General features: G+C 44.9%; 2 protein-coding genes across 2 annotated transcripts; one reads left to right on the top strand and one right to left on the bottom strand.

The window, feature by feature from the left end:
• The first annotated feature begins 1,476 nt into the window (after positions 1-1,476).
• On the top strand, positions 1,477-23,025 carry LOC106605320 (brevican core protein). The gene is made up of 14 exons (XM_014200810.3): positions 1,477-1,774; positions 7,950-8,032; positions 8,446-8,832; positions 9,704-9,878; positions 10,019-10,146; positions 10,235-10,528; positions 10,644-12,302; positions 16,747-18,051; positions 20,046-20,153; positions 20,277-20,435; positions 20,982-21,064; positions 21,326-21,470; positions 21,579-21,761; positions 21,914-23,025. The coding sequence occupies exons 1-14, from the start codon at positions 1,770-1,772 to the stop codon at positions 22,039-22,041; spliced, it is 4,842 nt and encodes a 1,613-aa protein (XP_014056285.2). The 5' UTR covers positions 1,477-1,769; the 3' UTR covers positions 22,042-23,025.
• Positions 23,026-23,145: 120 nt separating this feature from the next.
• LOC106605321 (hyaluronan and proteoglycan link protein 2) lies at positions 23,146-26,946 on the bottom strand. The gene is made up of 6 exons (XM_014200812.2): positions 26,705-26,946; positions 26,440-26,544; positions 25,844-26,200; positions 25,549-25,665; positions 25,247-25,429; positions 23,146-23,944 (listed from the first exon to the last, which is right to left on the bottom strand). The coding sequence occupies exons 2-6, from the start codon at positions 26,516-26,518 to the stop codon at positions 23,667-23,669; spliced, it is 1,014 nt and encodes a 337-aa protein (XP_014056287.1). The 5' UTR covers positions 26,519-26,544; positions 26,705-26,946; the 3' UTR covers positions 23,146-23,666.
• Between the last annotated feature and the right edge of the window lie 689 nt (positions 26,947-27,635).

The following is a 27,635-nucleotide window of genomic DNA, read 5'->3' as shown; positions in this document are numbered from 1 at the left end:
ATGAACTAGACTTGGGAAGTGCATGGCGAAAATATTGGGCGACTCTCTGAGCCAGCCTACAATCATATCCATGCCTCTGGGCCTGCAGTCCAACAGCGGTGTCCGTTCCACTGGCTTCCCAGCACCCATGTTGACCGTCCTGCACCATGCCTATATGTTAAATTCCTTCACAGCCTGCCACTCGGCCGCAACTGTCAGCTGAGCAAGGCTATGAACAAAGCGGTATTCACCCTCCCCTCTTACCAAGACCTCTTGCTCAGCACTACTACTATGCTACACCCACTTTTCTAACTTCTGTCTGTTTATACCGTTGGACCATTAAAACCTCTGCGTGTGGCCAGCATCCACCCTCTGTCCACAAGTGGTGAGCACAGCAGACATGAATCACGACTCTGACTCTGCACCCTGTCCACGAGAAAGCAAGGTCCTGCTTTGTGTCTAGTTGGAAATCTGTACATAATCGTTTCCCACGTAATTTCAACCTGTATCATGTGTTTGACTTTTATAGGAAACTGGGTTAACTCTGATAGCTGTGAAAGGACAAATAGTTCCTCCATACACTAATATTGCTGTGCAAGTAATCCAATACAGGTCTTGATGAATCCCATAGAGATTTAGTTAAATTGGGAATTGAAATTGCATAAGCATCCAAATGGAACTCAAAGCAATGTGATTGTGACACTTTGTTTGGCCTTTCATGTAGTCGACAGGTTGAGCAAAAACATCTGCTATCATCCACGCTAGTCAAGATTATCCCAGATTACTAACCCTTAATGAATCCCTTTGTGCAGGGGCACATAATGAGGATAATGTTAGATTGTTCACCATTAGCTGTTAACCCTCAGTCTTGCATGAATTGCTAATTTCTTGAGAGCCTTGCAATATTTCAGGGGAGCTTGTAGGAGGAGTATTTTAATGAAGATTCCCTCTCCTTTTTATGAGTGATCAGCAATGGTCATAACTGGTCATATTCTTCATTACAGGCAATGAATAGGCCTAATCAAATCACCATGATATGTTCTCTTCTCACTGGATTTGCAGCATGGAAACAAATAATTTGTGGTTTACAAGTTTGGTTGGACAATTTAAACATTTACGCATGATTGCTCTAAATAAAAATTGAAAGATTGAAAAACCAGCAGACTGAAGCGGTGTTTTCTTTTAATTGTAGTATAGGTAACTGGAGTATGTGAATTGGCGCTGCTGGTAGCCTATAGGGCTCTATTGTAGTCCCACTTCAGCATTCTCAGTAGTGCCCTCTGCTGCAAGATGGTGTGGGATCATGCTCTTCACATGTGTTGCTTATCGGACCGCAAAGCATCCTGAGTCCTGCTTTGACGCACTGACTTGCAACTTTGAATTCAGGCTATTGATTTCTGATATTATTTTCCCCTAAAGTGATTCCTTCAACCTGTATCCTTGTGAGTGATTGGTTTGTCTTTTCGTTATCCACCCACATCCCCCTTTCTCCATTATCCCGCAAATGGGAAAGTGTTCTTGGTCAGAGGAAGAAAGTGGGCTGTTCAAGATTTTGGTGTGCATAATTCTCTGCCCCCCAATCCCTCTTTACTTTGCTTCCTTCGCTGGCGGACGGAGCTCAAGTCGTTCTTTAGCTTTTTCAATTCAACGTAGGGAATCCTCGTACCTGACAACCCATTGTCTAATTTCATTCAAATTTGGTGGAAAAATATTTATTAGAAGTTGCACCTGTCGAGTCTGCTTCAAAATACAAAGGTACACAGAAAGGATCATTTGAGTGCGTCGTTTAAATGAGGTAGGTGATGGATTTGTAAATCATATATTTTTGGCATGTCCTTGATAAATATAAGAATACATTTCTGTCGCAAAATAACACGTTTTGTTCATCAATTAGCCAACAAATGTTTTTTCGTTGTATACGTCAAACATAAAATCCTCAATACATTTTGCCATAATTAGAGCAAATTAGAGACATTTTTGAAAAACTTTTAAACAATAGAGCCTATTTTTAGTCAAATATATGATTTAAATATTTTTTTTTCACCTCTTTTAACCTACTGTTATTGCTATTCTGTAGGTCAAAATGACAATTTTATGGAAGTTTTTTTATATAAAGTTATTTTGACTTACCCTTGAACCCACAATCTCAATTATTCAATGTAAAATAACATTTTCCTCATGCATTGTTTGCTAAGCACAGTTAAGCAGGATCCAGACAGATTGTACCTGCTACAGTGCTGTGTAAGAATTCACTCCAAACTGATTTTATGATCAAACTGATTTTATTAAGTAAATCATATGGGGCAGGGGCATGCACACTGTTGTTGCAGGCCTACTTGTACCTATAAAAATACATGTTGTACTGTACTCCAAACTGGCTACATATGGACATTCTGTGACAGGGAATAAAGCTTCTTTTCCCCAACCAACTACTGTATTGACATTAATACCAGTGGCTTTGTTTAAAAACATTGATTAAGACATACAGATCTCTGAACTGGAAAGGGAAAGGGGGATATCTAGTCAGTTGTACAACTGAATGCATTTAACTGAAATGTGTCTTCTGAATCAGAGAGGTGCATGGGGCTGCCTTAATCGACATCCACGTCATCGGCGCCCGGGGAACAACTGGGTGTCAAAAGCTTGGACCTTTTGATGCCAGTTGATATTTCAGTGGGCTAACACAGATGTTTTGTGGAATGGCAAGTGATAGTTACATTGGAACAGGTAGCTTGCTAATTGCTCTACACCTCTCACAGTCAGCATACATATTTTGCTAGTTTTCGTCATAGTTAGGGGCACTTACAATGTTTAAGCTATTTCAAGTGATTGGGTTCCACGCATGACATCTCAGTGTTGATTTATCAACACTTCTGTTTCTAAGTTGATGTTGTCGTTTAAAAGAACTAACATCGACCCATACAGTACGTTAACCTAGTTTAGTACTATGCCCCAATCAGGACCTGCGTGTGAGAGAGCCCCCCAAGCCCAGTCTGGCCCCTGGATGTACTCATCACTCAGGCCCCAGGTAGGGACAGCCATGAGGAGCTCCCTGAAATAGGGAGGTGTGAGGTGAGCAGAGGAAGTAACACACATGGCCTACCCAAGTGGACTCTACTGTAAGGAGTGGAGGGAGAGAAAAGGCAAGGTGAGTGCATGACAGCACTCTGCTGTCCAAGAAAGAGAGAATAATTAACTTATTTTTGTCAGCTTGAAACTTTTATATTTGAATATTCAGCCTACCAGTCACCGGAGAAACGATAAGCAGGTCTGTATCATAATATATGCCGTTTAGCAGATACTTTTATCCAAAGCGACTTACAGTCATGCAAGCATATACTGTATTTTCATATGTGTGGCCCTTGTGGGAATCAAACCCACAAACCTTGGCTTAGCAAGCACCATGCTCTACCAACTGAGCCTCACAGGACCATTATTATTATCTGTTCCATAAAGAAAGTAGAGGCATATAAGAGTAAAGGTGCACTTTGATGACACTTAGCTGAGTTTTAACAGGGCCGGATAATGCCCTAGTTGTCAGCCTGACGTTACTGGTCTCCTAATCATGTTCCTATGTACAATCAAGTAGCTATATCCTGCTTGCAGCCAGACTGTCAAGACAGATGCTTTGATGCTGTGGTATCTGGGTTATTCTTCTCAGTTTGACTAACCTTGCAAATATGACTGTCCATTGCAAATGGGATATTACTGGTTCCTAAATAGGTTATCACACCATCTTTGTGTTGTTGACTGACGAGAGTGGACTGATTTGGTGTACTGCTGTGAGAGTTGCCACAGTTTGCCTTGACAGTCTCCCATAAGCCCTTAAAGCGCTCAGAAGCCCTACATTTCTGCCTAATCAGCCCATGGCACAGGCTACAAATGGGCCAAGGCCCCTGCCCCCCCATCCACCTCCATGAGTCAGTTCCTTTGGCTGGAGTGGCTAACGGCTAAAGCTAATAGCAATATGGCTAATATCACTCCTCAGCTGGACCTTCTGTTGTGTCCTGCCCTGCTGGAGGGGCACTGCTGAATCACACCAAAGCTTCCTTCCTGCTGACTTTCTGTCTCTGTCTCTCCTCTCTTAGTGCACTCTGTACAGTTTTGTCCCCCTATCTCTCTCTCTCTCTCTCTCTCTCTCTCTCTCATAGCCCCTTTCTTTCTCATTCTTATCCCCCCCCCCCCCCCCCAACTTTGCTTTCTGCCAGCCCGGGCCTGTGAGTATGGGTTGCCCTTAGAGATGGGCAGATGGAGTCATTCGAGGTAACGCGAGGCAGGATTGGAGGGTGGGCGTGGTGGTGGGGTGGAATGAGGCCGGGTAATGGAGGGTGGCAGACTGGCAGAGGTGGTGGTGGGTGTCAAACAATGACTAGGACAGCTGGTGTTTGATAAGCTACAGAGGAGAGAGGCTGTGTGGGCCAGGTATGTGTGTTCATGTTCACAGTATCTCATTCTATTTGACCATAAAGAGTGACGTATCATACCATTACATAAGCCAAAATAGAAATAATCTGTTACTAACCCTCATTGATTCAGTTCAAGAAAGCATAAGTCCACTTACAGAGGTAGTTCCACACTCACACACTTCCCCCTTCCCACCATCATCATCCCCATCACCAACACTGTATACTGCAGTCCATCAGCCTGAAATTACCTTTCTTGGTCAGACCAAGGTGAAGTCATTGGTTATTCCAGCCACTTGTGATGCATGTCTAAGCACTTCTGAGGTTGCTTGGGATGCGTCCTCCCCCCTCTCTCTCTCCCCAGAGGAAGCCCTCTCCCTCTCTCTCCTTGGAGTATGGAAATGTGGTTGTGGCTAAGGGCCATGTGCCCAACACAGCAGGGAAGAAAACTACTGTGTGTGTGTGTGTGTGTGTGTGTGTGTGTGTGTGTGTGTGTGTGTGTGTGTGTGTGTGTGTGTGTGTGTGTGTGTGTGTGTGGGAGTTTGGCGGTATGAACAAAAATCCATATCATGATACATTTACTGAATTATCATGATAAGTTGAACAGTAAGTTTACAACACTAATGTGCAATAGTTACTTTTTTTATATTACACTTAAAACTACTTCTACCTCTTTGAATGTTGTGGCTACCATTGTCCCATTTCATTTCAACCTTCACATTCCTCTAGTAAAGGCAGTAAGGCAGTAAAATGCCCTCGATAAACGGTTGGTTCGGTCTGTATCGATAATTTTGGGGTTTATTGTCCCAGCTCTAGTTTGTGTGTGTGTGTGGATATTGGGGGTGGGGATGTTTTGGGTGTTGGGGGAAAGGAATACATATCAATGCTGTCTGCTTATATACTTCATTAACAGTCATAGGATTGAGGAAGATTGACTGGAGGGTAATTGAAGAACCGGACAAAAAAGACTTCATTTTCCTAGAAACCGGAGCTGAGACAAGTAGGAGAGGGAAGGCTGCCAGGATGGCAGTTAATTTGCTTGTCCACATTCTCACAATCTACTGTTATGGATACTGCCACAGATCCATCAGCTGCCCAATTTCATTTCAACCGACAGTTATGATGTGGATTATTTTCCCAATGATTTTCTTCATAGGTTCGAGACAGTTTCGTTCATGTGCAATTTACCCACTTCTATCATCACCACTCCTCTCTACTGTATCTACTGTATTAGCAGAGATCACACTCTAACAAGCCCCATGTTTACTAATGGATTTTACAGTTTATGTTATGCAATAGGTCACTGTACTTCAAACTTTGAAAACAGAGTTTTACATGGGAACTTTGGGTAATTGATCATTAAGCGCAGTCGGATTACTACAAAACCAACATTAATTTCTGCCGTGATTTCGAGTTAATTTAGTTCTTCTTGACCTAATTCCAGTTCCTGATGGGATTTTCCACAATATCAGGATTCTATATAAAAGTGAAGCAACAATCCAGACAGGCGGTGTAGTGTATAGGTTGAGATTCTCTTCCTCTAACCTCATCACTGGGTGCTTGTAAAATAGCTTGTAAAAAAGATTAAAGGTCTGGATGTGACTTTTACAGTTATTCGGCAATCTACTGTGGGCTGCCATTAGACATTTCCAATTTAGCAGAATCATCACTTCCTCCTTAGACAAAATGTAAGACATCAAGACATTTGAATTACAGGGATATATCTGCAGATAGAATAGTCATTATAAAGATAATTAGCCTGATGATACATGAATGTAACCTACAGTACTAGATAGTTAAGGTTGAATAAATAATTCACATTGACTATATAGCCAAAGTTAGACCTGCATTTGAATGAAGGCAATGTAATGTACACTGAGTGTACAAAACATTAAGAACACCTGTTCTGGCCATGACATAGACTGACCAGGTGAATCCAGGTGAAAGCTATGATCCCATATTGACGTGTAGACAATCAGTGTAGATGAAGGGGACGAGACAAGCTAATTAAAGAAGGATTTTTAAGCCTTGAGAAAATGAAGACGTGGATTGTGTATGTGTGCCATACAAAGCGTGAATGGGCAAGACAAAAGATTTAAGCGCCTTTGAAAGGGGTATGGTAGTAGGTGCCAGGCGCAGCGGTTTGTCTCAAGAACGGCAACACTGCTGCGTTATTCACGCTCAACAGTTTCCCATGTGTATGAAGAATGTTCCACCACCCAAAAGGACACCCAGCCAACTTGGAACGCTTTTGACACCTTGTAGAGTCCATGCCCTGGCGAATTGAGGCTGCTCTGAGGGCAAAAGGGGGCTGATCAATAATAGGAAGGTGTTCTCTAACTGTGAGTGATCACTAAAGCAACCAGTGCACTGGGTTTGCAGCATGACTGCGCAGTTCATTCACCAACACATCCAGTAGGGGGGGGGGGGGGACTCTATTCATGTATACATTTTTGAACCCTCTAAGAAACGCACTGCTTATTTGAATACACCGGCCTGCTCAGAATGGGTAATGTGGCGAGTCAGTGGGGGAAATGTGTAGCTGTGTCTGTGTGTCTTTGGTACGTGGGTAATGTTAATGGGATGGGGGTGGTTGGGATTTAACATTTAGGTTGCTAAAAGGGATATAATGATGATAAAGCAGTGAAGTTGGAGAAAGGGCTTTGTGCCATGCCATCCTGGGGGAATTTGGGGGACATCAGAATTCTGCTCACACTCGAGAGCTCCCAAAGTCTGACTCATGCCAGCTGGATAACACCAAGGCCACACAGACAGTTACTCTCTAACACACTCTAGTTGACTGATGCAAAAAGGCACATGCAGTTCACAGCTACTTTATACACACACACACGCGCACACACACACACACGCGCGCACACACACACACACACACATACACACACACACACACACACACACACACTATCTGACTAATGACACTCCCTGACTTAAAGAGATTTATATACACATGCAAAACACAAAACCCCACAAAGACATATCCATAGACTCATCAATTAACTTATTGGAAGCTCAACAAAATTCTGCAGAACTAAAAAACAATCCCTCACACTTGTCATACAAATCCATTTTTCAAAATGAAGAATGAATATTTGTTATTTCAAAAGGACTTCAGCTTGATCAGGACTGACGTTGCATGTGATGGATTAACACACCATCCTATGTGCCACCTCATCCTATGTCTCAAGGTCTCTGCTAAATGACAGCGCTGATGTCTTAGCCACGGCTTTTACTTTACGGTCGCAGAGGCTGAGGTGGCTGGTGAATGCTGGCCACTTGCCACTGTCTAGTAATATACTCTGAGGTTGATGAATGACTGTAAGCATGAATCAATATTTGTATGTCTTATCTTTTCTCCAGGTATCCAAAAGAGGCCACAGGACCCTCTGAGAGTTATTGAGGGAGTCATCCCTACCTCTTTGCCTCTTTCTTACTTTCTCTACAGCACTACCCTCTCCATTTGTCTATTAAGCTTTCACGATAATGATACGGTCTTTCTGTCTTTGTGTCTCTCTCTCCCCCCCACCTCTCTATTTCTCTCTATTGCAGATTGGAGATGCTCCTGTCTTTGCTGCTGTGTGCCATCTGTCCACTCGTCCTACCGTCCTCCTCTACCCCCAGACACGCGTCAGGTGCGTGACTAACCTCCGTGAGCACCGGCTATACTGACATCCGTTCAATGATCAATGACCTTTGACTTCTAAGGGTATAGGGGCACTTTCTAATCACTCCCCGATTATTCATCGTTTTTGCTGACACACACACTCTGGAAACTATTTTAGAAGGTGTGACTTTAACAGCAAAAATCAAGGTTAACTGATGTGCCCAGGTGTGAAGAGGAAGTGTCTCATCCTGTATTTGTTTCAACAACACCATTACGGCAAATGGCAACTGGCAAGAATTTTAAATGGGTTCCAGATTTTAACAAATAACATCAACTGCAACCTGAGACATGCCCCCCCCCCCCCCCCCCCAATTGTTTTTAAACTGTGAACTTTTTGACTATAAAATCAGCAATTTAACCCATTTATTCTGCACTCCCCAGATGACTCCAGACTCCTACAGGTGACCATCCCTACGACCCCTCCCTTATCTGCCATCTTGGGGGGCTCTCTTACCTTACCTTGCCTGGTGTCTCTGTCCCACCCGCCCCCCAACACGAATGGCCGCCACGCCGTCCTCTCCCTACCCAGGGTCAAGTGGAGCGTTCTGTCCCAGGGGCATGAGACTGAGATCCTGGTGGCCCGAGGGGACAGGGTGAAGGTCAGCGAGGCCTACAAGGACCGAGCCTCCCTGCTCCATTATGCTTCCTCCCCAGCCGACCTCACCCTGAGGCTGGATGGCCTGCAGTACAACGACTCTGGCTTCTACCGCTGTGAGGTGCAGCAGGGCCTGGAGGATGCCGACGGTGTGGCTCAGGTCAAGGTCAAAGGTGAGGCCGGGGGTTGATGTCATAGATGTCGGGGATAAGCCAGAGTTCCTGACCTATGACAGTAACAACTCAGGAGTGTGTGTGTCAATGCTTGTGTCTCAGCAGGCAGTGAGCCAGTCAGAATTGTCAGTCACAGGATGGCTCTAGGAGAGACAGAGAATGTCCTACAAAACACAGCATAAACACTGACTGTACATTACCACTTACACTGAGTGTACAAATCATTAAGAACAGCTGCTCTTTCCATGACATTGACTGACCATGTGAATCCAGGTGAAAGCTATGATCCCTTATTGATGTCACTTGTTAAATCCACTTCAATCAGTGTAGATGAAGGGGAGGAGACGGGTTAAATAAGGATTTTTAAGCCTTGATACAATTGAGACATGGATTGTGTATGTATGCCATTCAGAGGGGGAATGGGCAAGACTAAAGATTTAAGTGTCTTTGAACGGGGTATGGTAGTAGGTGCCAGGCGCACCAGTTTGTGTCAAGAACGGCAACGCTGCTGGGTTTTTCACACTCAACAGTGTGTACGTGGGCCAGAACCCTTGTGGAGAGCTTTCGACACCTTGTAGAGTCCATGGCCCGACGAATTGAGGCTGTTCTGGTGCAACTCAGTATTAGGAACGTGTTCTTAATGTTCTGTACACTTATTGTACACTTCTGTCCCTTTATAATGTCATACAAATTCTGCTGAGAAGAATTGGTTGTCCCACCCTATGCACCCAGCAAGTAATAGATTATGGATTGCCTGACTAGAGCAGTTTATAACCTAATGAATCAGATATAGCCTATGCTTGTGAATGTAGCTGTAGTTCACACAAAATACTGAATCTGAAATAACGGCAAGACTGTGGACCTTCAACAGGGGTGGTGTTCCACTACCGGGATGCTTCCAGTCGCTATGCCTTTACCTTTGCGCAGGCCCGGGACGCCTGTGAAGAGATCGGGGCTCACATCGCCACCCCAGAGCAGCTCTTGGCAGCCTACCACAGTGGCTATGAGCAGTGTGATGCAGGCTGGCTCTCAGACCATTCAGTGAGGTAAGGGCCAGGCAGATAAAAGACCACTGTAAATGTTCTCTCATATCAAGTGGACACAGATAGAGAGATGCTTCAATAGACTTTCCGCCTTGTTATAACAGTTGTATAACACTATGTAGTATCGACTCTCTTCTCCACAGATATCCCATCCAGATGCCACGAGAGGGATGTTTTGGAGACATGGACGGGCATCCTGGAGTGAGGAACTATGGGCTGCTGGAACCTGATGAGCTGTACGATGTATACTGTTATGTGGAGAACATAGAGGGTAGGAAAATTTGTTATTTATTGGAGTATTTCATGAATTTGATCAAGTGAAGATTATTACAACCTGACTTCTCCCTCCATATCTACAGGGGAAGTGTTCCATGGCTCTGCCCCCCGAAGTTTCACCCTATGGGAAGCTAAGGCCTATTGTCTGGCTCAGGGAGCGGAGCTGGCTACCACAGGTCAGCTGTATGCAGCCTGGAATGACGGACTGAACGCCTGCAGCCCGGGGTGGTTGGCTGATGGGAGTGTACGCTACCCCATTGTCACTCCCAGGGAGCGTTGTGGTGGAGGGGAGCCTGGGGTCAGGACTGTCTATCGCCATTTGAACCAGACAGGCTTTCCAGAGGCACACACTCGCCATGACACTTACTGCTTCCGAGGTAAGAGGTTTTGAATGTTATGCTGGGTTTCAGTAGTGGCATCCCAACGCAGTTCCTACTGTATTCTAACTCATCCTCTGGCCTAACTTTGATTTATTGCCCTTGCATCTGACAGGCAACAGCAACACTCACACCGAATCTCCCCATGATTACCTGGCAACAGAGCCAGAGGACATTGGCCAGGACATTGTGACGGTGTTTGAGCCTCTGGAGGAATTCAGCCTGAGTCAGGTGACGGAGCAGGTGGTGAGCGAAGAAGTTCAGGGCTCCCTGACTGCCCTCCCTGTTCCAGAGGAGCAGCACCCATCAGAGCATATAGAGGAGCAGGGGGCTGTCCCTGGAGAGCAGTACCCAGAGCAGGGGGCTGTCCCTGGGGAGCAGTACCCAGAGCAGGGGGCTGTCCCTGGAGAGCAGTACCCAGAGCAGGGGGCTGTCCCTGGAGAGCAGTACCCAGAGCAGGGGGCTGTCCCTGGAGAGCAGTACCCAGAGCAGGGGGCTGTCCCTGGGGAGCACGGAGAAGAACAGGGGTTTGTCCCTGGAGAACACGGAGAGGAGCAGGGGGCTGTTACTGAGGAGGCATACATCAAGGAGGACGGAGAGGAGCAGGAGGCTGTGCCTGGGGAGCACGGAGAGGAACAGGAGGTTGTTCATGGGGAGCAGTACCCAGACCAGCCTGGAGAGGAGCAGGGGGCTGTCGATGGCCAGGGCCCTACTGTTGTCTATCACGAGGAGCTACCCTTTCCGGTTGAACCCCAAGACCCATTCACCCCCACATCCTTCCTCCAAGACCTGGAGCCCACAGAGGACACCTGGCAGCCGGTGAAAGAGGTCAGCAACCCAGAATCATATCAGCCTGCCCCTTCGGAGGCAAACTTAGATTCAAACTACCCAGTCACACCCTATGATGAGCTGAATGCAAACCCAACACTGTATCCACCTTCTCCCAAGACAAATTATGAATCAGGTGATCTTACCACTGCTCATGAAGACAAAATTGGTAGCCCCGATCCCTTCCAGCCCTCGTTAGAGTCAAACGTGGAATCAGGAGAGCCCTCTATAGAGGGTGTACCAGGGACTGCTCTGGAGGCCCCCGTGCCCACCACATCATATGAGGAAGTGGACGGGTCCAGTGATCCACATCCCATGCCTGGCACAACCCCTGAGAGTGGTGAGCCAACAGTGTCTCAGTATGGTATTTCAGAGGAAAGCCATATGCAAACAGAGATCACCCAGGAGACTGATCACTACACTTTTACCTCTGAGACCGCAGGCTCTAATGTATCAGGAGTTGAAGCCACTACTAGGTATGACAGCTCTCCAGAGGAGCAACTGGAAAGTGGGCTGCCCACACCTCCTGAGGAGGACCACTCCGGAGATGAGCATGTCATCCAGGTGGAGCATGTCACAGACATGGTCTACCCAAGCACCTCTTACGACCTCTCAGGAGGGTCCATCAGGCCTGAGGGAGCCATCGCTGGGGGTGTCGAGGATACATCTGTATCTTCCTCTTCACCTCACGAGGAAACAGAGCTCTTCCCTGACCAGTCCACCACTCAGCCTCCATACTGGGAGAACACACCTGAATACCGCCGAACCAACTCTGTGGACCACAGTGCCAGTGTCCTTCTCCCTGAGGAGCATACCACATCACTGGACTCATTGGTCATCCAGACAGGGGAGAACAGTGGCTCTGCTACTGCTGAGTCAGGAGACCTGGCTACCCTAAGCCCAGTGGAGATGGACCCCTATGAACTGATCCCTACCTCTGAATATGGTGAGTCCATAGAGAAGCCTTTTTGTGCATAATTATTATTATAATTTTATTTTTTTTTTTTTACACTTATCTTTATGTAATGTACTGAAGATTTAGTGCAGTAAATATTTAATGGTATTGAATGACATAAAACCATGAGCTGGCGCACCCCCAAAAAAGGTGGTGGAGGTGCTGACTAACGGCGAGTAAATTATATTTATTTAATTTGATCTAACCCTTATTTTACCAGGTAAGTTGACTGAGAACACATTCTCATTTACAGCAACGACCTGGGGTATAGTTACAGAGAGGGACGAATGAGCCAATTGGAAGCTGGGCATGATTAGGAAATTAGATTGGAAATTAGCCACCGGGGTTAACACCCCTACTCTTACGATAAGTGACATGGGATCTTTAGTGACCACAAAGAGTCAGGACACCCGTTTAATGTCCCATCTGAAAGACAGCACCCTACACAGGGCACTATCCGCAATCACTGCCATTGGGATATTGTTTTAGACCAGAGGAAAACATGCCTCCTACCAGCCCTCCAACACCACTTCCAGCAGCATTTGGTCTCCCATCCAGGGACCGACCAGGTGTTAGGAGTGTGTATCGGAGGCGAAGTCAGGTGCAGGAGAGCAGAGTGTAGTGAACAGGCGCACTTTTTATTCCGGTCAAAATGACAGCACAAAAATAACATAAAATGTGGCCAAAACACGGAACATAGACAAAAAGTAATGCGCGTAACGATATCCACAATATCAAAATACACGTAACACAAACAATCCTACACAAAGACATGATGGGGAACAGAGGAATAAATATATATGAATTGATTGGGGAATGAAAACCAGGTGTGCAGAGAACAAGACAAAACAAATGGATACATGAAAAATGGAGCGGCGATGGCTAGAAAGCCGGTGATGTCGACCGCCGAATGCCGCCCGAACAAGGAGAGGAGCCGACTTCGGCAGAAGTCGTGACACCAGGACCAACCCTGCTTAGCTTCAGAGCCAAGACAGCAGTGGGATGGAGGGTGGTACGCTATAAAAGGCTATACAATTATAGGCTATAATTATTTTTATTTTTTTAAGAGAGTCGCACAGTCTATATACCAGCTCCAAGTAATTTATTGGATAAACCACCAACATTTCAGCATCACTGTGCCTTCTTCAGGGTAATGTCATGAATGCTTGAACGTGAATGTCTACATAACCTTGTTCAAGGATTCATGACATTACCTTGAAGAAGGCACAGATGCCGAAACGTTGGTGGTTTGCCCAATAAATTACTGGAAGCTTGTACAGTATATAGACTCTGTGACTCTCTTTCAAATCAAATCAAATCAAATTATATTGGTCACATACACATGGTTAGCAGATGTTAATGCGAGTGTAGCGAAATGCTTGTGCTTCTAGTTGCGACCATGCAGTAATATCTAACAAGTAATCTAACAATTTCACAACAACTACCTTATACACACAAGTGTAAAGGAATGAATAAGAATATGTACATATAAATATATGGATGAGCGATGGCCGAACGGCATAGAGTACAGTATATACATATGAGATGAGTAATGTAGGGTATGTAAACATTATATAAAGTGTCATTGTTTAAAGTGACTAGTGATACATTTATTACATCCAATTTTTTATTATTAAGTGGCTAGAGATTTGAGTCAGTATGTTGGCAGCAGCCACTCAATGTTAGTGATGGCTGTTTAACAGTCTGATGGCCTTGAGATAGAAGCTGTTTTTCAGTCTCTCGGTCCCAGCTTTGATGCACCTGTACTGACCTAGCCTTCTGGATGATAGCTGGGTGAACAGGCAGTGGCTCGGGTGGTTGTTGTCCTTGATGATATTTTTGGCCTTCCTGTGACATCGGGTGCTGTAGGTGTCCTGGAGGGCAGGTAGTTTGTCCCCGGTGATGCGTTGTGCAGACCTCACTACCATCTGGAGAGCCTTACGGTTGTGGGCGGAGCAGTTGCCGTACCAGGCGGTGATACAGCCCGACAGGATGCTCTCGATTGTGCATCTGTAAAAGTCTGAGTGTTTTTGGTGACAAGCCAAATTTCTTCAGCCTCCTGAGGACACCACGCTGTCTGTGTGGGTGGACCATTTCAGTTTGTCCGTGATGTGTACGCCAAGGAACTTAAAACTTTCCACCTTCTCCACTACTGTCCCGTCGATGTGGATAGGGGGGTGCTCCCTCTGCTGTTTCCTGAAGTCCATGATCATCTCCTTTGTTTTGTTGACGTTGAGTGTGGTTATTTTCCTGACACGACATTCCGAGGGCCCTCACCTCCTCCCTGTAGGCCATCTTGTTGTTTTTGGTAATCAAGCCTACCACTGTAGTGTCGTCTGCAAACTTGATGATTGAGTTGGAGGCGTGCATGGCCACGCAGTCATGGGTGAACAGGGAGTACAGGAGAGGGCTGAGAACGCACTCTTGTGGGGCCCCAGTGTTGAGGATCAGCGGGGTGGAGATGTTGTTTCCTACCCTCACCACCTGGGGGCGTCCTGTCAGAAAGTCCAGGACCCAGTTGCACAGGGCGGGGTCGAGACCCAGGGTCTCGAGCTTAATGATGAGTTTGGAGGGTACAATGGTGTTAAATGCTGAGCTGTAGTCGATGAACCGCATTCTGACATAGGTATTCCTGTTGTCCAGATGGGTTAGGGCAGTGTGCAGTGTGATTACGATTGCGTCGTCTGTGGACCTATTGGGGTGGTAAGCAAATTGGAGTGGGTCTAGGGTGTCAGGTAGAGTGGAGGTGATATGATCCTTGACTAGTCTCTCAAAGCACTTCATGATGACGGAAGTGAGTGCTACGGGGCGATAGTCGTTTAGCTCAGTTACCTTAGCTTTCTTGGGAACAGGAACAATGGTGGCCCTCTTGAAGCATGTGGGAACAGCAGACTGGGATAGGGATTGATTGAATATGTCCGTAAACACATCAGCCAGCTGGTCTGCGCATGCTCTGAGGACGCGGCTAGGGATGCCGTCTGGGCCGGCAGCCTGGCAAGGGTTAACACGTTTAAATGTTTTACTCACGTTGGCTGCGGTGAAAGAGAGCCCACAGGTTTTGGTAGCAGGCCGCGTCGGTGGCACTGTATTGTCCTCAAAGCGAGCAAAGAAGCTGTTTAGTTTGTCTAGGAGCAAGACATCGGGGTCCGCGACGGGGATGGTTTTCTTTTTGTCGTCCATGATTGACTGTAGACCCTGCAACATACCTCTCGTGTCTGAGCCGTTGAATTGCGACTCTACTTTGTTTCTATACTGACGCTTAGCTTGTTTGATTGCCTTGTGGAGGGAATAGCTACACTGTTTGTATTCGGTCATGTTTTCGATTGCCCTGATTAAAAGCAGTGGTTTTCGCTTTCAGTTTTGCTCGAATGCTGCCATCAATCCACGATTTCTGGTTGGGGAAGGTTTTAATAGTCACCGTGGGTACAACATCACCGATGCACTTGCTAATAAACTCGCTCACCGAATCCGCGTATACATCAATGTTGTGGTTTGATGCTATCTGGAACATATCCCAGTCCACGTGATCGAAGCAATGTTGAAGCGTGGAATCAGATTGGTCGGACCAGCGTTGAACAGACCTGATCACAGGCATTTCCTGTTTTAGTTTCTGTCTATAGACTGGGAGCAACAAAATGGAGTCGTGGTCAGATTTGCCGAAAGGAGGGCGAGGGAGAGCTTTGTATGCATCGCGGAAGTTAGAGTAACAATGATCTAGGATTTTGCCAGCCTGAGTCGCGCATTCGATATGCTGATAGAATTTAGGGAGCCTTATTTTCAGATTAACCTTAAAAAAATCCCCAGCTACAATAAATGCAGCCTCGGGATATGGTGTTCCCAGTTTACATAGAGTCCAATGAAGTTCTTTCAGGGCCGTTGAGGTGTCTGCTTGGGGGGGATATACACAACTGTGATTATAATCGAAGAGAATTCTCTTGGTAGATAATGCGGTCGGCATTTGATTGTAAGGAATTCTAGGTCAGGTGAACAAAAGGACTTGAGTTCCTGTATGTTGTTATGATCACACCACGACTCGGCGAAGGCATACACCCCTGCCCTTCTTCTTACCAGAGAGATGTTTGTTTCTGTCGGCGCGATGCGTGAAGAAACCAGGTGGCTGTACCGACTCTGATAACATATCCCGAGTGAGCCATGTTTCCGTGAAGCAGAGAATGTTGCAATCTCTGATGTCTCTCTGGAAGGCAACCCTTGCTTGGATTTCATCTACCTTGTTGTCAAGAGACTGGACATTGGCAAGTAGTATATTCGGGAGCGGTGGGCGATGTGCCCGTCTACAGAGCCTGACCAGAAGACTTTAAATTACATAAAACATTTCTGCATATGTAATGTGTGCAAATTTTTTTTTTTTATCAAGTGTGGACAGGGCTACACTAACTGTAGGCTTGAATAATGTTTGTGATCTGTTTCCTGGCAGCTTATGACCCCACTCAGGAGCAGTCTGGTGTCACGTCACCCGACTCCTCTACCCTAGATGACCATGTGGAGCAGGAGGCAGGAGGCACAGTGGACTCATTACCAGAAGTTTCCATGGGTTCCACTGACCAGGATGAGCACACTGACCTGGGTTCAGTTCCAACTGACAAAGTCCTTACAGTTATTTATGACACTGACTCTAGTGAAGCCTCGGGGGTCCACAAGGGAATGCTTGACGTTACCCACTTGACATCCCCCATACCTATAACCTATTCCCCCCCGACCCAGCGTTCCGTGGAAGCAGAGGCCAGCTCCCCAGGTGACTTCATAACCTTCATCCCAGAATCCAGCGTTCCATCTGGGTTTGATCCCCTCGAGGAAAGGCTAGAGAAGGTGGAGCAAGAGGGGTTGGGTGAAATCCCAGAAGTAGTCAAAACTACTACCCCAGAGACAGCTTCTGGTGAGGAGGTGAGTAGAGATGAGGAGAATGGTCAGGAGGTGAGTGGAGAAGAGGAGAGTGGTCAGGAGGCGAGGGGAGACGAGGAGAGTGGTCAGCAGGTGAATGGAGATGAGAAGAGTGGTCAGGACACGAGTGGAGACAAGAAGAGTGGTCAGGAGGCGAGTGGAGACGAGGAGAGTGGTCAGGATGTGAGTGGAGATGAGGAGAGTGGTCAGGAGGCGAGTGGAGGCAAGGAGAGTGGTCAGGAGGCGAGTGGAGACGAGGAGAGTGGTCAGGAGGCGAGTGGAGGCGAGGAGAGTGGTCTGAAGGTGAGTGGAGATGAGGAGAGTGGAAACGAGGACAGTGACCAGGTGGTGAGTGGCCAAGAGGGAGTGGAGTCCAGCTTAGGATCAGACGAGGAGCACTCTGAATCTGCTGAATCTGGAGAAAGCACAGGGATCCTTGAACCAGACGTCCCTTACATGAATGAAACTGTCACTCCCATCAATGGCACAACTGTCAATAGCACAGATGAAAGTGAGCCTGAGTCGAGCACAGATGCGCTCTCTACTGATACGGAGATCACGCTGCTCCCTGACTTGTCCCAGACCCCCCTGCCCTCCCCTACTGTACCCCAGGAGTCCCGGGCCGATGCAAATCTGGAGTACAGTGGGGAGACCTCAGTCACTGAGGACCCTGACTCCATCACTCCACTCACTGAGGAGCCTGAGGAGACCCCCAGCCCGACGCCCACCACAGAGGACTACAATGACCAGGCTACGACGGCAGCACCCCTATATCCAGAGGACGTTGATGAGGAGAAACTGATTACCACTCCTACTACTCCAAGATTTGGGAACATTTCAGGTAACGTTCAATGTAACTCAAACCATGACAATTATTTGAATGCATGTGTTAATGCAAATCATAATTGCATACTTTCTACCATATAACTCACCTTAAATTACTCACTTGACTCTTGGATTTATTTTATGGTCTCATGCCTCCCCCACTCTGCTTAGTCATTAGAAAGTTTAAAAAAAATGCATTCACATGGCAGTCAGAGTAAACAACTGACTCAGCAAAAGAAGGGGATTATCATTGTTTCTGTTGGAGGTCAACACACAGCAGGAGGAGCTGTCTCTGTTCATAGCAGCAAACGATTGGGACCATAGTATACAGTGAGCTCCAAAGGTATTCGGACAGTGACATTTTTTGGTTTTGATTTGGCTCTACTCCGCCACCTTGGATTTGAAATGATACAATGACTATGAAATTCTAAACACTTCTACATTAATGTGGATGATACCATGATTATGGATAACCATGAATGAATCGTGAATGATGATGACTGAGAAAGTTACAGAGACATAGATAACATACCCCCCCCCCCCCCCCCCAAAAGTGTTCTGAAAAATATTATATTCTTATTTACAATAAAAGTGACTCCAAAATGACACAATACATTATTTACCATTAATTTGTATTGGGCACAAAATAATTTTAAACTCAACCAAAACAAATGCATCCAACAAGTTTGTAGGGTCACAAGCTTGATGTACTGTATTTAGTCAATGTGTGCTAGGAATATGGGACCAAATACTAAACTTTCAACTACTTTAATACACAAGTGAATTCTTTTGGTTGCCTAAAATGGGGGGACTATCTACAAAAAGTGCTGTAAGTTCACCCTATATTGATGAAAATACCCTTACATTAAAGTTGAAAGTCTGCACTTTAAGCTCATAGTCGTTGTATAATTTCAAAGTGTTGGAGTACAGAGCCAAAACAAAAATAAATAAAGGGGCAGTGCAGTCAAAACATGATTTCCTGTTTTTTGTAATGATATTTCCACACTATGAGGTCGAAATAACACTCTGAAATTGTAAAAATGATGATAATTCCCTTTTAGTGGAAGAGCTTTTTGAAGAAGAAAAAAAAAAACCTGGAATTTCAGCCTGTTCAGGTGGGAGGGAGTTTTTGGCCCACATCATGACATCACAATCTGATCTGATTATTCTGACCAATGACCAGTCATCTTTTATTTGCATATGTATCCTCTTACTTTGAAGGGGCTCTAGAGTCTAGACCAGGGGTGGGCAATTCCAGTCCTCAAGGGCCTGATTGGTGTCACAGTTTTGCCCCAGCCCCAGCTAACACACCTGACTCCAATAATCACCTAATCATGATCTTCTGTTTAGAATGCAATTTGATTAATCAGCTGTGTTTGCTAGGGATGGAGAAAAGGTGTGACACCAATCAGGCCCTTGAGGACTGGAGTTTCCCACCCCTGGTCTAGACAATCCTATCCGCCAAGCAGGGCTGTATATGTAAATATATTTCAATTTGTATCAACACGATCATACTGAGCATTTCAATGGCAAAAGGAGACTCAGGGACTTATTTCCATGAAATAAACACTGTGATTTATTAGACATACAGTGATGATTTAAAAATAAAATTAAAAAGACTGCATGGGGGCATTAACAAAATGGCATGGTAAAAAAGAGCATGGAACCATATGTGCTGAAAACATTTGAAAAGGTAACCTATGTCTAAAATTTCCTCAGCACAGGGGCTTAAATAGGTCAAATTCTATTTTCTGTAAACTGAACTCTCAGGCCACTGTAGGCCTATGATGATGTTGAGTACTGTTGGTATAATGGCTCCCTCCAGTGGCAGTCAAATAAATTCAGATGTAAATCAACAATAAAGTGATCCCATCGTATCTGTCCTTTACATTGACACTCTAAAGAGGGGATTCAAAAATGGAACACACACACACACCAAAAATATTTTAGATATGTTGTTACTGCATTTACATTGGTGCCAATGCTTGTCCTCTCCTACCTTTGTCTCAGATGCCTGCCTAGAGAATCCTTGTTATAACGGGGGAACATGTGTTGACAGTGGGTCTTCAACCAAGTGCCTTTGCTTGCCCACCTATGGAGGAGACATGTGCCAGACAGGTACAGTAACAGATTTCATGTTTTGTTTTCTCAAAGATAATGTTGAAATAATTAACATATTGCTCCCCCTTATGTATATTTTTGTCTCCTCTGTGTGCATCTAACCTTCTTCATGTTGGTCAGACCTGGAGGTGTGTGAGCCGGGTTGGGAAAAGTTCATGGGCTTCTGTTACCAACATTTCACCAAGCGTCAGGGCTGGGAGGTGGCAGAGCAGCACTGTCGTATGTGTGGCGCTCACCTGATCTCGGTCATGACCCCTGAGGAACAGGACTACATTAATGGTACAGCAGGCCTGAAAACATGTCCTTTGATCTTGTAACAGACAGCTCCAAGTGCTCTGCATAACTTGACCTGTGTAACCCTCATCCGTGGACTGTTAAAAAGGGGTAATTCAATCATTTAAATGGGAATATTTGTTAAATTAACTATTTGTCATAGCTTTATTCAGTGTGAACAGAACTTACAGTCCCAAAATGCATAACCTGGATGCGTAATGACCCCTCTGTAACCCCAGTACCATCTGTGAGGAATGTTTTGTAAACTAAAAACAATTGTTTAAACAGATGGCTTTGACTGTTTAAGGTTGTATGGTCCAGGGAAGACGCAACGTTGTCTTCTTTCATGTCTTACCTGCCATCCACTCATTTTACCATGAAGCATGGGAGGGCTTGGATGCCAGTGTTAGTATTATGTCTGGAAATATGGAGATGATAATTTCGCATTCCTTAGTTGTTTCCCATGGCCTGTAGACTGACACTGGCCCCTACCTGCTAGTGAGCGAGTGTTTGCAGGCCCAAAGTTACAGTGCGCTCTCTCTTTCCCTTTAGATAAGTACAGAGAGTACCAGTGGATGGGACTGAATGACAGAACCATAGAGGGAGACTTCCGCTGGTCTGACGGGAATCCTCTGGTAAATCTCACATAGTCTGTGTTCCCATGAAATATGTCTAGGTTCTCCATAAACATAATGTTATTTGCATGAACGTGCCTCTGGGATTGTATCCCATTGGTATACAGAACATCCTCACTTATGTTTTGTAAGACCTGATGCAAAAATAACCTCCTGGTATGTGATCTGCTTCTCATACTACTTCTCTGCTACTTTAAATGTCAACTAACATTATTAAAACTCCCCTACTTCTTCATCCTACTTCCCATCTTTCTCTGCCAGTTGTATGAGAACTGGTACCGGGGCCAGCCTGACAGTTACTTCCTGTCTGGAGAGGACTGTGTGGTGATGGTATGGCATGACGGGGGGCGCTGGAGCGATGTGCCCTGTAACTACCACCTCTCCTACACCTGCAAGAAGGGCACCTGTGAGTACACAACCAAAACCACCACGGTAGTGTAGCATAGAAGTTGTCCTCAATCTCTCAGTATAGTTTTCATGTATTTGCAGTCCTAACCGCATTATTTCTGTTCAGCTTTCTGTGGCCAGCCCCCCGTCATTGCCAACGCCAAGGTGTTTGGTAAGTCGCGTCTGCGCTACGAGACCAACTCCAAGGTGCGCTACTACTGTGAAGAAGGATTCCTCCAGACGCAGAACCCCGTCATTAAGTGCCTATCCAACGGCCAATGGGAGGAGGCTCTGATCACCTGTCACCCTGGTGAGGACAGACATTAATTCCATTGACTGACATACAACTAAATAAATGTATGATGTATGGGATAGGTCTCTAATGTTATCATTGTATGACCCGCTTAAGTTATTTTATGCTCACTGTGATAATGACATGATGTACCTGCAATGTTTTTCCAGCCCTGAGCAACTTAGCAGAGGGAGAGCAGAAGGTCACGACGCCACCCTATCAGAACGAGGGGGTGGAGGTGGTGGACACAGCCACGGAGAAAGCCACTTCAGAGTTCTGGGACATCAAGTGGAACTAATAAGCTCATCAAACTCAATATGCCCCTTCCCTCTGCCCCCTTCCCTGGTATCTTATGTTCCACTCAGACTGTCCAACCTTGTCCCTCCAACAAGGTGGAGCCTTGTAAAATAAATGTTCTCCCTGAGAACGAGTCATCACATTCCTGTCACCAGCTCTTTCCAGAATAAACCCATTTAGAACATCAACAGACTTGATCAATCACACTTACAATAAGAGTACATCCCAACATAAGGCCACTATTAGAGGAAATTGATCAAATTTGCACAGTACAGTTTGTCATTGGAATGAGCTTTAACGAAGATGTCCCATCCATCATTGGGCTTGTTTGTTGTATGTGATTGTTGACTAGTGAAATACTTCAATATCCACCTGTGCTACGACACTGTTGGATTACTGTATTTGACTGCTAGTAACATATATTATGACATGTTTATGACGGTATACAGTATGACTTTGATGGAGAGTTTTAGTAAAGTGCAACCTAAATCTCAACCTCAGCTGGTCTGACATTAACTGAAGCCACTTTCCCACTCTCTGCCACAAAGACAGAATTAAGATTTCCACTTTGGTATGCTTTTTTATAAGAAAATCTTCTTCTCAATTCCCACAACCCAAAGCATTTTCTCAGCATGTCCTCTTATCTGGTGCTTTGTTTTTCAGGTGTCTTACGAACTTTGGACCCAATATTAGAAGCCAATATCCACTTTAAAGTACTTGGTTTGAAAATAGGCAGAATCCAAAGTTTGTTATTTTATACTCTCGTAAAAACGTAATCACTAAGATACTAGGAAGAAGATGTGAAAATGTCCACAATGGTATTTCAGTTTTCATGCATCATTAAACACTACTTTACGTTGGTAGTGTTTAACAGTAATCAAATAACGCTAATTGTTAATCCCATTTGTGACTGCACAATTACATAATGAACTTGTTATGAAAGAAAAAAGGTCATTGTAAAACTAATTAAAACTTAATTTTGTAATGTAGTCTGAGTTTTTGGAGAATAGAAAATAAATATCTAATAAAATGAATTGATTACAATGTATTTATCCATGTGAATACAGTTGCATTTTAATTATATTTTAATTCCATTGATCAAATGCACTTTCAAGATCTTTTATTGTATTACAGTTATGCTCAATGCATATACTTTCTCCCATTCTGCTATTCACACACTCTCTTACATCAGATAAAAAGCTAACAACAGCATTTTATGAATTTGTCATTGTGTAATAACTATCCTGTTACATTACAATAGTGCTTCTTGGATAACAAAGATCACAAAACGAATGTTACACAAATGCAGGAAAACATGTACAGCAGTTGTTACCTGTAGCAGTAAAGCTCATAAAAGTGGCAGGCTTTTATTTATGTGTTCCATGGAAAAAGGCGTTAAGCCTTTGAGGTTTCCTGTAATAACATATTGTAGTATTGCAGAAAAGCGCAGAGCTACTTGTATCTTTTGCCATTGTTGAGGAACCAGTTCCCAGCCTTTTGACTACCTGTATCTGCAAGCCCTGTGTAATGAAACCTGTAGGGGTCACTGGTAGTCTTCACAATGGCTGCGTCTTGGATCTATGAAGTCTGGGATGTAGGCTCCACACGCTATGGGTCTCATGACAGCTACCTGTAGCAGTAGGCACCATAGAGACGCAGGGTCTTGTTGGGGTACCCAAAGGTGCGCACCCCAGCCTCGGGAATACCGCCACAGCGCTCTCTAGGGGTGGTGATAGGGAAGCGCACACTGCCGTCCTTCAACCAACCTCCATTACAGCGATCATAGCTCAGGAAACGCCAGGCTGAATAGAGCTGGCCAACCAGAGCTAACTCTCCTCCCTCACCCCTACACACCTGCACTGCCTCCCCAAACGTGAGTGGCCCTCCAACGAAGAACACAAAGCCTGGAAGAGAGGAAGGGGAATACAAGCTCTTTAACCTGCTAAAGCAGTGTTCGCCAACTGGCGGCCCGTGGTTCGAATTTGGCCTGCGGGTGATTTTATTTGGCCCCCCCAAATTTGAGCATTTCTTTTATTGTTGGACATAAAAGACTGTAAAAACATCAGCAAATCAGCTCCAAGTGATTTAAATTTTGGAAATCTGTTCCAAAGTACAGTATATATGTGATCATATACAAATGTAAGCAAGGTTTAAAATGATTATGTTTTAGTCAAATTTTATATCTGTTTGGGCTTCTTGCTGTCAATTTTTGCAGTCCAGAAATTATTTGTAAGTATGTCCCTGCACCCTGACCATCCGCTCAAGAACAAAATCGTCCCTCTGCTGAATCTAGTTGATAACCCCTGTGCTAAAGCATTAGAAGTAATTTGTTGTCTCAGTCATTCTGGATCTGAAGTGTTGACATGCACTCACAACAATATAATTACTGTTATTTAAGTTAAGTATGGTGCTGGATCCATCCCTATATTGCAGCGATCATCAACTAGATTCAGCCGCAGATTTTTTTGATAATTATAATAATTTCAAACAGTTTGTAGACTGCAAATTGACCGCAAGAAGTCCAAACAGATATAACATTTGACTGAAACATAATCATTTCAAACCTTGCTTACATTTGTATACGATCACATACCTGTATATCTCTCTATTATGTGTGGGAATACTTTCAAACATATTTCCTAAATGAAAATGTACAGTCTTTTATGTCCAACAATAAAAAATGTAAACTTATTAGGGAACCGTGCTATATGGTAAAACCACCCACTATCTTTAAAATTCAACATTTCAACTGAGGTTTTTATTTTCCGATTATAGTGGATTTTCTAATGTCACTAAAGGGCAACTAGTTTCCCACAGATGGACTTGTTTACAAGTGGGTCTGAACAACAGCCTTTATTGTCCATCACCATCCTCTCAGGACCATTAACGAGGCCACTCCTATGTATCGCCAAAGGTCACCCTGTTGCTATGGAAAGTTTACAGTCAGAATAACTTCAGACTGTTCTGAACACAGTCTTTTACCAATACTATAATGTAATTGCATCCTTATTAATGTTTCGATGAATATGTTGGTTCCAGACTATTTTTAAATGTACCACATCGCCCAAATCCAATTGAACTCCTTTTATTCATTTTCAATAAGCAGCATCCCGAATTAAAAGGGGTGGAACTAATTTGGCACATGAAGACTGTACTGACATTGCTATTTGACAGCTTCACAAATCACCAAAACCCATTCAGCTTACCTGTGGTTCTAGAGGTGAAACAGAAGGCATCAAAGTGGTCCCGGATCCTGTCCCGGGGGCCATAGCTCCGAATGCCAGGCAGCAGCTCCCCCCCACATTCTGCTCGTGGGTGCAGGATGGGGTAGTGGACTGTCCCATCGATGAGCCATCCCGCATTGCACCAATCCAGACCCTCTGTCCAGGCTACACAACGAGAATGTGTTACTGTTTACTTAGTGAACGTTAGCCTTACATAAACCTCTATGGCATCAGCAAAGTTACAGCATAAACTGTCAATGTTTTACTGATTGAAAATTGAATACCTCTGTATAGCTGCTTGAATGTGGCCAATGTGCCATCCTGTTCAACACAGGCCTCCTTAGCTTCCTGGTAGGTGAATTTGTAGCGGCCGTTTTTGCTCTGATATGGGAACACCATCCCTAAAAGTAAATAGAAGTTGTCTCTTTTTATGTTGATGTTAAGTCACACAACATATCAAAAACTTTGTCTGATCTGCCTTTTTTTTCTCCAAATATATTTTTGTCTGATAGCAAGCAATACGGTTTCTTTACAACATTTGAAATGTTTTGAAAGGTTACAAGGATCATCAAAATGTACCTTCTATCTCCAATGTAATGATGACGCTCTCGTCCTCGATACCGTTGATCAGCTCACAGCGATATCTACCATTGTCTTCTAGTTCCAGGTTGCTGAGTCGTAGTGAGGCATCCATGGCATGAGCCTTACGAAGCGAGGCCCGTGGCCCAAGCAGGCCATAGGGTTTGTGGGCTGAACCGTTTGTGATCATGACAATGTTCTCGCTTCCACGACGAAGTGGTTCCAGTTTTGTCCATTTCACATTGTAATGGCTTGGTTTGAATCGCAGTACACATGGCAAAGTGGCATTTCCTCCCCGAGGGCTGGTTACTTCAGCATAAACAGGTGGCTCAAGCAGATACTTCAATTTCTTTGTTGCTGAGGGAATTAAAACAGCTTCCTTGTAAAATTATTCCTCCATAGTCCTCCATTATTCAACAATGAAAGTCTCATACATTACATTCGGTTAGAATTATTTTATGGTCATCAATAAGCAATGTCACTGACCTATAGCTAGTGGCCTTCATGAACTAAATTGAACAGATTCAATAGATGGATCCAATTCTGCATAATCTCCTGTCATAAGCTAAAATACCTTTTATACTGATAAAGCATACCTTGTCTGTTTGGGAGATAAATAGCAGACGTCCAACTGAAACAACTTGTGGTCAGTATCAAAATAGCAGCACAGTTCATAATGAAGCAAGTCACCCTCCCTGTCCCTGCAATAGAATAACAACATTATCTGATTTAGAGTGGTTACATAATGTGGTAGAGCATTTTTGATTGTACTAAGAAGAACAGTTTTATACATAGAACATTTGCCCCTAGGAGGACCAAAACAGATCAACAGACACCAAAAGAAAATCTCAAAGCTCTAACCTGCAGCAGTTGATGAGATGAGGATTTATTTTTCTCTTCAAAACAGTGGTGACTGATCACCTTTGAGGGTTATTCAGCCAAACATGACCGTTGGTGGGATAGTTTGGAAGCAAATATATCTTCTTTCTTTTTCTCTGAGCCCCTTTCTGCCACTGCAATCTCTCCCTCCTCCCTCCTCCCTCCTCCCTTTGACCTCCAAGGTCTCTCTCTCCCTTCTTTGGTCGCCCTCCTCTCTCTCTCTCTCTCTCTCTCCCTTCTTCCCTCGCCCTCCTCGCCCTCCTCTCCCTTCTTCCCTCGCCCTCCTCGCCCTCCTCTCCCTTCTTCCCTCACCCTCCTCTCCCTTCTTCCCTCGCCCTCCTCTCTCTCTCTCTCCCTTCTTCCCTCGCCCTCCTCGCCCTCCTCTCCCTTCTTTCCTCGCCCTCCTCTCCCTTCTTTCCTCGCCCTTCTCTCCCTTCTTCCCTCGCCCTCTCCCCTCTCTCTCTCTCTCCCTTCTTCCCTCGCCCTCCTCTCTCTTCTTCCCTCGCCCTCCTCTCCCTTCTTCCCTCGCCCTCCTCTCCCTTCTCCCCCCCCCCCCCCCCCCCCCCCCCCCCCTCTCTCAGACCAGTGCTCATATGTCTCAGGCCATGGTGGACAGTGTAAACAGGGTTCTCCTTTCTGCTCCAGATGTTAATGAGGATGTGATCTGACAGGCTACCATTGTGTCTCTCTCTCTGCCTCCATCCTCTACTTGTCAATAAGGGACACGTGAGAGGAAGTGAGGAAGAGTTGCCCGTTTTCAAAGGGTTTGAAACTAGAATGTGTCTGTTTACTGTATTTATGTTATAGAGAGACAGTTAGAGAAATTGATATTTATACATGTTTAGTTTTGAGCCTGGTATTGTGTATGGGTAAAACAGTACCATATCCCCATGGAAGTAACCATGTTGCTAGT

This window comes from Salmo salar, chromosome 05 (genome assembly GCF_965601325.2).
Source record: "Salmo salar chromosome 05, fSalSal1, whole genome shotgun sequence".
NCBI lineage: Eukaryota > Metazoa > Chordata > Actinopteri > Salmoniformes > Salmonidae > Salmo > Salmo salar.
The sequence above is the reverse complement of the archived record's forward strand: the minus strand, read 5'-3'. Positions and strand labels throughout refer to the sequence as shown.

What these genes read in the sequence shown, in the direction of transcription:
- LOC106605320 (XM_014200810.3), top strand. An exon ending in AAGATTTGGGAACATTTCAG is followed by an intron (nt 18,052 to 20,045) that starts GTAACGTTCAAT and finishes CCTTTGTCTCAG; the next exon opens with ATGCCTGCCTAGAGAATCCT. An exon ending in CACCTGCAAGAAGGGCACCT is followed by an intron (nt 21,471 to 21,578) that starts GTGAGTACACAA and finishes ATTTCTGTTCAG; the next exon opens with CTTTCTGTGGCCAGCCCCCC.
- LOC106605321 (XM_014200812.2), bottom strand. Translation starts at nt 26,518, where the DNA reads ATGAACTGTGCTGCTATTTTGATACTGACCACAAGTTGTTTCAGTTGG. An exon ending in TTATCTCCCAAACAGACAAG is followed by an intron (nt 26,201 to 26,439) that starts GTATGCTTTATC and finishes TAATTCCCTCAG; the next exon opens with CAACAAAGAAATTGAAGTAT. An exon ending in TTTCACCTCTAGAACCACAG is followed by an intron (nt 23,945 to 25,246) that starts GTAAGCTGAATG and finishes CCTCTCTTCCAG; the next exon opens with GCTTTGTGTTCTTCGTTGGA.